Source organism: Pleurodeles waltl, chromosome 11 (assembly GCF_031143425.1).
Source record: "Pleurodeles waltl isolate 20211129_DDA chromosome 11, aPleWal1.hap1.20221129, whole genome shotgun sequence".
Classification (NCBI taxonomy): domain Eukaryota; kingdom Metazoa; phylum Chordata; class Amphibia; order Caudata; family Salamandridae; genus Pleurodeles; species Pleurodeles waltl.
The window spans coordinates 82841981-82852358 of record NC_090450.1 but is presented as its reverse complement, the minus strand read 5'-3'; the positions used below and the strand labels follow the sequence as shown (position 1 = coordinate 82852358).

Below are 10378 nucleotides of genomic sequence, written 5' to 3'. Positions count from 1 at the left end.
CCTTAAAGGAAAACGAGTTGCAAAATGAAAAAAATACCGAAACCATTTTGTTTCGTTTTTTTCAGAGTAGGCAGTGGTCCATAGGACCACTACCTGCTCTGAAAAAATATTTTTTCGACATTCACTAAGGGGAAGGGGTCCCATGGGGACCCCTTCCCTTTTGTGAATGAGTTACCACCAGTGTGACACTGGTGGTAACTGCGAGTTGCTTTGCGACCGCATTCGTGGTCACAAAGCAATTCTGAATTGCGATGCGAGTCGCAAATAGGAAGGGAACACCCTTTCCTCTTTGCGAGTCGCATTCACAAATTGCGAGTCTGTACCGACTCGCAATTTGTGAATGGGCATCGCGTGAGGCCGTTTGCATGGCGCAAACTGCGATTTTCGCAGTTTGCGACATGCAAACGGCTTGCTACATCTGGCCATTACTCCACTGCAAATTAATTCTGTGTGGTTGCATGTGAACACCCCTGTACCACCCATGAATGCCTTCTTGATGCAAAGTAGCACAACGTAACACACACCAGAACTTTTGCATTACTTTGGGGAACATTCCCACAAAAATCCTCGTTTGTGTTGGGTGGTAAATCGTACTCCAACTCTTTGTGCTGGGCTTGCGACACTTATGTGATATAAACACAGTGTGAAGTGTAAGTAAATCTGGGTCCAAGTATTCATCTTCTCTGTGGCAACTCCTCAGTGACCGTCAGCCATCACCTCTTTAGGGCACTCTACATTTATTTGACTGGATCAGTCCCAAGATTTCTCCAAGAGTGCGGACTCATTAGGTAGGGTGCAAGCTGGGAGCTGGTATTCTGTTAAAAAAAAAGCGTTGACTACGCGAGATCTCACGTAGCTGCCTTATCACCAGGTTTAGCAGTAGATGGCTTCAAGTAATTGATTAATTAAATCCAGGTCAAGATAGGGGTTGGGACTCTGCAAGACTGTCATCCTACCCTCAACCTTCTTAACTGCCTTTTTATCAGGGTCTGCGGCAGGTACCTTCTCTCATGCACTACACCTTCAGCCACTTTTTGGCTTAGCGCAGGGTTCTGCAAAGTTGGTCCTGGAGAGTCGGGTCCATGCCAAGTTTTTAGCATATCCACATTTCGAAAAAAGATGTTCCAGAAATCTACATTTTTCTAAATGTGGATATGCTAAAAATCTGGCATGGGCCCGGCTCTCCAGGACCGACTTTGCAGAACCCTGGCTTAGCGTGACACACCCTTAAAGCCAGTTGCTCAGAAATTCAGGCCATATTTCAGAGAAGGCTGAATCATAGATCCATAGTCATCCATAGGCTATTGTGAGTATGTACCTGAATACTGTGGTGAGAATATTGTCTGATGTAAATATTGTGTCCTAAATAGCTCCTGCAAAATTTCGCCTTTCTGAAGTTAATTGAAAAAATATAAAGGTAGTAAGACAATTTTTTCGTAAACAATATCTAGGACATAGGTTTTGAAAAACACGATATTTATGTGTAAGATATTCTGATATACAACGCTTTTGAGAAATGCATGCCTGAGTTCCCTAACCACCAGCTTCCTATGTGATCTCAAATCACTTTTGGATTTTGCAGGAGCTTTGCTGATTAGACAAACATTTTGCCCGCAACATCTACTTTTCTATTGTATGTTTTCTTTTGAATTTTAAAAGCAAAGATTTTTTGGAACCCTAAAAATAACGAACAAATATCAAATGTGTGTTTCATCAACCATTTTAATAAATACATACCTGAATTTATAGTTTTAATTGACATAGGTACATGAAATGCTTTAAAAGACAAAAAATGAGGCAGGGCCCGAGACTTAGAACTTTTTGGTACCTTATATCAGAGGCTAACCCTTTGCATGAAAGTGACCTGTTGCTCATGAGTTTTGACTTTGGCTAAATATCACCAATCAATCATTTACCCAGACTGTGCTGGTTCAGCTCGGGTTAACGTCAAGGCTGTGTTGATCTCTGATAAATATGGTTGCTTAAAACCATGTCAACATGAGCAACATTTACATTTATTCCCATCAACGTTTAGTTCTCGTAGTAGTTGGTTCTGCAGCTCAGAGTGGAAAAAACCCTCCTTCAGGCTTCGAACATGAAGCAGTTTGCCCCTTTCCTATGTCTCTCACTGCTCTTCCTGAGCGGTGCCCTCGGCTCTGTGCCCCCCATTCCCCCCACGCCTCTGATACCCGAAGCCTGCAACGCTACAGTATTTCAAGCAGGTCTGGCCATGGAAGAGATTAATAAAGACCGAGATGAAGGCTACGTTTTCGCCCTTTATCGTGTAGCTGATGCGCACCGCCAACCCGTGGTAAGAAAATTATTACCTTTTCGATCCCTTTATTATCGTCTCCTGGAAGATGAAAGTCTGAGAAAACGCGGAGGGGCGTATTCTCTGCAGCACACTTACTACAAAAAAAATGAATTAATATTTTAACATTCCGCACGTTTTACGATCTCACACAGCCAATGTGGTCTTGCCAGGATTCGAACTAGCCTTCTACAGAAGCAAGCATTTAGCGCTCTCAGCCATCTTACACGCGGTGCTATCAAGTTTATTAATCGTCTTTCACAGATAGTAGATCAGTTTCTCTTGTCGCTTTTAAGTGGGAGAGGCTAAAGGGCGCCGTTTATGGTTTGTGTCTTGTCTCAGGCATATGTGTTTTTATAAGTTCATTTATTAAGTTCTTTTCCGCAATGCATTTAGTTGGGGAGGTAGAAATATCTGTTTCCAAAGCAAAATTTCCTTCACATTTCGATTGTTCGGACCATTAAATCTTTCATCAATATCCATCATTACCAAGCTCAGTTTTAACTAATACAGTCCTTTCACATATGTGCAGTTATTTATTCAGTTTTGTACTAAAACAATTTTATTAGATTTCCAAGAACAATAAAAGAGGCAGAAAACCGCACCCAACAAGGTAAAGGTGCAGTTGTCTTCAAATTAAAGTCAAGTGATAAAATACCACCAAACATGCTGTGGGATATTGGGGTACTAGTTGTCTGGGGTGTGAGCCCTGGTCAAGCAGCAACCACCATCCTTGTCAGGGTAAGGCACAAACAAACCCCTAATTAACCTTTCCTCAGCCCTGTGGTAATATGTAAAGTATTTGTACAACACTTCAAACAGTAATACAGTGAAATCATCACACAAAAAGGATCCCACATCAAGTGTGCAAAATAGAGCTAAATGTAATGAATAAAACAAGACCAAAACGAAACAATCCAGTCATGAGACTCGTAGATATGATTTTCTGAAGAATAAAGTGTAAAATAGTGCCAAAAAGCATAAAACCCCAACCACAGCTATCTGGTTGAGCTGGACTGGGTCAAAGTCAAAAGTTCAGGCTGACCACAATGCAGCATGAGTCATATACAGTCCCAGATGAGCCTCACTGACATATTACTTTCTCCAGTTTTGTGTCAAAAGAACTGTTCACATTGGAGAGGGTATCAGGTAGCAAGGAGAATGTCCCAGACGATGACGGGCATGGCGCGGTGAGCAGACCAGGTGTCGCAGATGGGCGAGCTGGAGCTTTGAGTTCGCGGTTGTGGGAAATTGGGTGGTTAGTTGACTGGCGTAGGAGTCCTGGCCAACAAACAGCCACAGTCCCTTGCAGGGTGAACCACAAAAAGTCACTAATTTAACCTGTGCTTAACCCTGGGTAGCTTGGCACAAAAAGCAGTCAGGCTAAACTTAGAGGCAATGTGTTAAGTATTTATGCAGCACATAAACAGCAATACAGTGAAAACACAACAGAATAAAAATCCCAAACCAATTTAGAAACAGAGAGATAATTTCAATGAATTATTTGACACCAAAAAACGTCAAAATTCAATTAGTAGAACCGGAGTTATACATTTTTAGTATGGAACTGATAACGCGTCCTTCTATGTTAATTTTATACACATTAGGACTCGTTTTAGGCCGATAACTCTTTGGACCCAGTGGTGAGACACCGTAAGACGAGATAACTGATCAATATGTCAAGCAAAATGTCAATAATGTCATCAACATATATCACCACAATATATTTCAGTTTAGACATTTATTAAAACTGTCGGCGCAACCATGACCTTTCAGTCATGAATAACCACACCTTATTGAAGTTTTTGAATTTTATTCCCTATTGATTACAATCTAATAGTAGATGTATTCATCTCAAAACCAAGAAGCAAAAGAGCATAGTCACGAAATGGCAATTATAATCGGATTTAGACAATGTGAAGATGACAAACATTAAGCCACAAATCAAATGCGTTAAACAGCATATACGACGCAGTTCAGCATTTCACCATGTCAGTTGCATTTGTCACATCAGTCAAGGTGAGTCCTAGCCTATCCACTAATTAGCATTGGCATGTTGGACTTCATGCAAAAACAATTTAGAACATCAATTTAGAAAACATCTAACTAAGGCCACTAATCAAAAATACAGCAGTTGGTACCTAGAAAGAAAAAGCAAAGAAACAAATTTCAATAGCATCAGGTATATTTACCCTCCTCCGAATAGGTCAGCATACAGGTTCAGACTTCGTCTTCAGGACATCAGTCGAATCACTGTCAGTCTGTCTAGTCTAAGGGCAGTGGACACTTCCCTCATAAGGAGGAAACTGAGATGGGGCAACTAAGGGCGAGGATGGTTTTATTAAGTCTCAAGTCACCAAACAGAGTGACAGAGTTTCTGGATGCAATCAATATCATTCCCTACCTAGGTCTCTCGAACCCCCTGTGTCATGGGTTTTTATCCACTTTTTACAATACCTTCCCCCAAAATTCTATTGGACAGTCACTTTCCCCATTATCTGTAACCTATCAAATTATACATTAAGTAATGCATTTGTCATCTTGTGATAAATCATAACACTTTGATTGGTCTTCAATAATTGACGTTTTTCGTAGGTGGCACATCCGGGGTTACTTCATTCTTTGGCACACTCTTCGGGTCAAAAGTTCTCTTTTCCATGGTTGAACGTCCTTGAAAGTGTCCATATTCTGTTGCAAAGTGTATAACTCTATACCAAAGCAGCTAGCATGCGAATGGGAAAAACCATTAATGTATCAAAAACGTAGAAAAGAACAAATGCTGGGTCATGGCCTTTAGCAAGTCAGCACACTGGAGAAACAGAAAAATATGCTTTAATATGAGAGTTGCACAGCTAGTTCTTCAGCTCACGCTAACTTAAGACTTACGGATTCTAATAAAATGATCTTTGTACGTTTAATATATTCGATTAATTCATAATGCAAACAATTATTTCTTGTAAATGGCATTAGTATGTGCGTACAATAATTCTTCCATGTTTAAAATATGTTTCAATGAATAATATTATTAATGCAGCATTGTTAAATGTCAGCATTTCACATCTAGAAAAGATAATGTTCAAACTACACTCTCTCAGTCCCTCCTCTGATGACGCTCGTCATCACAAACTTTCTTTGATCTAGTTTTCACCTTGCGCATGATACGCATTTCAACATCTTGCCCTTTATGAGAACTTTCCCATATTTCATTGAACATTTTCTCTCTTTCACTTTCTTCATTTCTCCTGGTTCTTTTGGTCCATTTTCTTTTTACTTTGTCATTTATTTTACATATTCCCCATAATCCTAATAGACAAATCATAACAATTAATAGACCCATCATAATTTTTGCAAGTACCCCATTCCAAATGTTGGTAAACCAGCTTCCCACTCGGGCAATTCCCTTGCCAAATTTCTCCCAAACACCAAGTTCTTTCAAATCTTTCAAATCTGTACTATCTCTAGTAAGGTTAGTAAGCATGCTTCTAATTTTCTTACTGTTATCTGGAATAAATGAGCAACAATGACGCTCATTAAGCATTTTGCAGACCCCTCCACTCTTTGCTAAAAGAATGTCTAAAGCAAGCCGATTTTGAAGAGTCATAGCTCTTTCTGCAGCAAGTTCAGTATCCATCAGGAGTATGGCTCCTGTAAAGTTTGTCAGCATGTTATCCACAATAGTAGACAACTTTTGTATTTTCATAGAATTCAAGATAACCCCTACTGACGGGATTATAGCTCCAAATATATCACCAATGACAGCCGCCACTGATTCTCGTTTTTGTCTAGAATGTTGTAATTCAGTCGTTTTAGGTATTTGTTTTAAGTCATCAATCTGGTATATCTTTGGAAACACTATCCCCAAATAACATGTCCCATACCATCCCTTAGGGAGACGGTAATAAGCATTTAGTCCACAAATATAATAGATTCCAGGAATCGCTGGATCTTGTCCATTTAACATAAAGGTCCATTTACTCTGAAACAAAAACACGTGCCTACACTTACTCGTACCTACAAACAAATTGTCTTGATCAGATTTTGGTCTATATTCACAAAGCCTACCTACGTGTAATGCATCTATAGCTAATTTACCTTATGTTTTGATTGCAGTATAAGCATAATCATTTGCATAGGTGTGTTTTTCTAATCCTTTTTCTAACCTTTCTTTTAATACTTTGCGTCTATCGTCTGTGTGATCTAAAAAGCTCTTTTCTACAGGTGACAATAAGCAAGTCAAATTGTTGCGATATGCATAAGCAGTTCCACATGTAAGTGTTGGCTCAAAGAATCCTCTAATTATCTTTATATCATGCTCTTTAGCTAACTTATTCAAAAATTCAATCACAGGCACAAAGGAAAACACAACATCTAAATTCGAATAAAAGTATTGCACATGCTCTTGATTATAGAATCTTGTTAGTAGCAAGCTGCAACTAATTCCATAAGTAAGTGGAAGGCTATGATAAGTAACTCCCTCCTGCACAGATGAAGGAATTTTAGTACATACATAACAGTCTTTCGCATCCATTGTTTCCACATATTCGTTCAATAAGCGATAGAAGACATTTGTAGAAAGCTCCCCTTTTGCATTAGTTCCCTCATGCATATGTCTTGCATCCTGCTCAAATTTCTCCCAAGGTGTTAGTTTAGTAGTAGTCTCAGGTTTTGAAGTTGCGTTAATCGTTTCTTTCTCTCTCCATGGAATTCCCACAATCACTCCTACAACCATTATTGCACACACAACACCCATTATAAGACCTAACCAACCACACACTTTACTTCCTTTGCTACTATAAGCCATGTTTGTATAGAATCAGAATAGCAGATCAACAATCAACTTTGAGGAAAACTTCTCTTTTTTTTTCTTTTCTTTTTTTTCTCTTTGTACAATTTCAGCGTCTTCACTCACTCCAGGACCCTTTTCGTCAATTCAGGTTAGCAGCTTGTCACAATCAGGTTTCTTTTTAAGTCAAATCCGGTTGTAATGTCAGTCTCAGTAAGTTTCTAGAGTCTCTTTCGTTAGTTTACAAAAGATTTTCAAACTTAGCCAAGTCTTCCTTGAGTTTTGTTCAGGTACCGTAATACTGGCCTGATACTTCTCGATCAAAACAGAATGCTAGGAATTCTTGTTGCCATTCAGATGTTGTAGCATACGCCAATTCAGGACCTGTATATCTTCTGTTCGCAATTCTTTTCCTCTTTACTCATCGTTCTCCTTGTTGTTCTCCTTCACTCAGATCATCAGCTTGTGTGGTATCACTTTCTTCTATTATGGTGTCGTTTGATACCTCTTTTATTTTAAGATGCGATTTGTCTGGCCAATTATCGCCTCTATGGGGGTCATTCTGACCTCGGCAGTAAAAGGCGCTTACCGCCGGTCAGAAGACCGCCATAACACCGCCGCGGTCACGGTAAACCGCCACGGTCATTCTGACCCGCAACTACCAAACCGCCAAAAACCCGACCTCCACAGAAGGCCACCACACCAACGGCCAGCGAAAAACTGGCGGTGACCAAACCTCCACCGTCACGCCAACAGAAATACGCCCATGCCATTACGACCCACGAATCCACTCGGCGGTCATTCAACCGCGGTATTCCATTGGCGGTACACCCCGCCGCGGTCAAAATACACACCCAGCTCCAAAACACAGCCACATTGGACAATTTGAAATACACATACCTGATACACATACATGCACCACTCCCACACATCCAAACAACTATAAAACACACACCCACATCACCCACAAACCCCCACTACTAGAAATTCGGAGATAAGGCGAGAGACAGAGAGAGAGCACAGCGAACGAAAACCCCAACACACAGAGGAACTCAACATCATCACCCACACTACATCCACGCACAAAACACCACACACCACCACACTCATCACCACAAACACCACCCCACACGACATCCACACCACCCCATGGCACCCCAAAGACACCCCAGGTTCTCGGATGCAGAACTCAGGGTCATGGTGGAGGAAATGCTGCGGGTAGAGCCCCAGCTCTTCGGGACACAGGTGCAGCACACCACCATTGCCAGGAAGATGGAGCTATGGCAAAGGATAGTCGACAGGGTCAACGCTGTGGGACAGCATCCCAGAAATCGGGAGGATATCCGAAAGCGGTGGAACGACCTACGGGGGAAGGTGCGGTCGATGGTGTCGCGCCACAACATCGCGGTACAGAAGACTGGCGGCGGACCCCCACCACAACCCCCAGAATTCACAGCATGGGAGGAACAAGTCTTGAACATCCTGCATCCTGAGGGCGTCGCAGGAGTAGGCGGAGGAATGGACTCTGGTAAGTCTAATCTCAACTACTTCATCCCCTCCACCCACCAGCATGCCTACCCACACCCTCACCCTCACCCCCAACCCCCCATCACACATCCTCCTTGATAATGTCTCACCAGCACAACCCACCAATCCCAACACCAAGCCCTGCATGCCACCACAAACCATGGACACCCATCACCTAAGCATGACCACTGCACATACCCATCCCCCCCACAAACCACCCTCACAACACCTCCCCCAAGGGAATGCCAGCACTGGGGGACAAGGGCACCCACACATTGCACGCTATGGCACACACAGAAGCAATAACCATACTCTTATACCCCTGCAGGACCCGAACGCCAACACACCGCCCAGGAGGGTCCAGAAATGTCCATCCCACCCCCAGAACAGGCCCCCAGTGATGACAGCAGCTCTGTCGACCTGGAACCAGATGACCAGCCCGGACCATCGGGGACCTCTGGACAGTCGGTTCCCCTCAGACAGCCACAGGCCACAGCAGACCTACACCCCTCTGGGAACACCAGCACAGCACCCACCCAGCGGGCCCATGCCTCTGTTTCTAGGACAGGTCAAGCAGCGGTGTGTCTACCACTACAGGGCACCCAGTTTAACCCACCACAACAACAACAACAGGGACCTGGGGGCAGTGGTCGTGGGCACACGGTCCAGGGGACAGAGGCCCAGGAACAAAGGGGAACTGGGAGGGCTGCTGTGTGACAGAGGGAGGACAGGCCCAGGGAACCCACTCTCCACGAGGCCCTCACCTCCATCATGGGAGCGTACCACCACTCCCAAGAGACGATGGCGACGGTCCTGGCCAGGTTTCAGGAGATCCAGGCCCTGCAGGAGGAACAGTACATGGGGTTCCGGGAAGAACTCCGCAACATCAGTTCCGCAATGGGTACAATCGTCGTGGCACTCAACCTGATTGTCACCACATTGCGGGACCATGTGGCACCCCAAAGGGCCCCTGTCACTAGCATGGAGGAAGAACAGCCGACCACCTCCGCCGGCGCTAGTGGACAGGAGGCCCCTACACAACAGCAACGGGCCACCCGAACCCCACCCCCTGCAGAACAAGAACCACCCCGCAAGAAGGGCCTGAGATCACGTAAGAAGACAGAGTAGGATGTCAAGACCCCCGCCATGCAAGGATACCCCTGGATGTCATCCCACTGTCCCACTTGTTCACCCTGTCCAACCTTAAACTGCCCCTGCTCCACCTTCCACAGGCATATGGACAATGCACCTGTGCGACTGAGAGTCTGGACTCTGCCATGGACAGTCCTCCACCATCACCCATCACCGTATTAGAACAATTCCCCAAAATGTGCACTTTAATAAACACACTTATTGCACAAAATTCATCAGGAATCTGCCTGTTTTTTAAACAAATGTATCTGACAAAACCGTTCAAAATTGTCCAGTTACATTGTGATGACAACATACCACTGTCACACAGCTGTAGTCCATGGGGAAACAAAGCAGAGGTCACGCCGTGGGGCCCACATCTCTGAAATTGGAAGGGAAAGTCACAACTCAGTTACCATACATTGGAGGGAAAGGTCAGACAGTAGAGAGCCAGTAGTCTTAAAGTAATTTTAAAATGCCGGTGTTGATTCTTACCTGTGTGTTACTGAAAATACTGCTGTATCACTGTGTCCCTGTTGTCTGTGTCATCCTCTTCGTCTTCCTCCTCTGCACTCTCCGCAGGCTCCACAGCTGCCACAACACCAACATCTGGACCGTCCTCCTGC

General features: G+C 43.6%; 1 protein-coding gene across 1 annotated transcript in view; it reads left to right on the top strand.

Annotated features, from left to right (window-relative positions):
• Nucleotides 1–2000: 2000 nt before the first annotated feature.
• LOC138266565 (fetuin-B-like) overlaps nt 2001–10378 on the top strand; it is a 106440-nt gene continuing 98062 nt past the window's right edge. Inside the window, exon 1 of the mRNA XM_069215410.1 lies at nt 2001–2311. Within this exon, the coding sequence (XP_069071511.1) occupies nt 2096–2311 (216 nt within the window). The 5' untranslated portion in view covers nt 2001–2095. The remainder of the gene's footprint in view (nt 2312–10378) is intronic.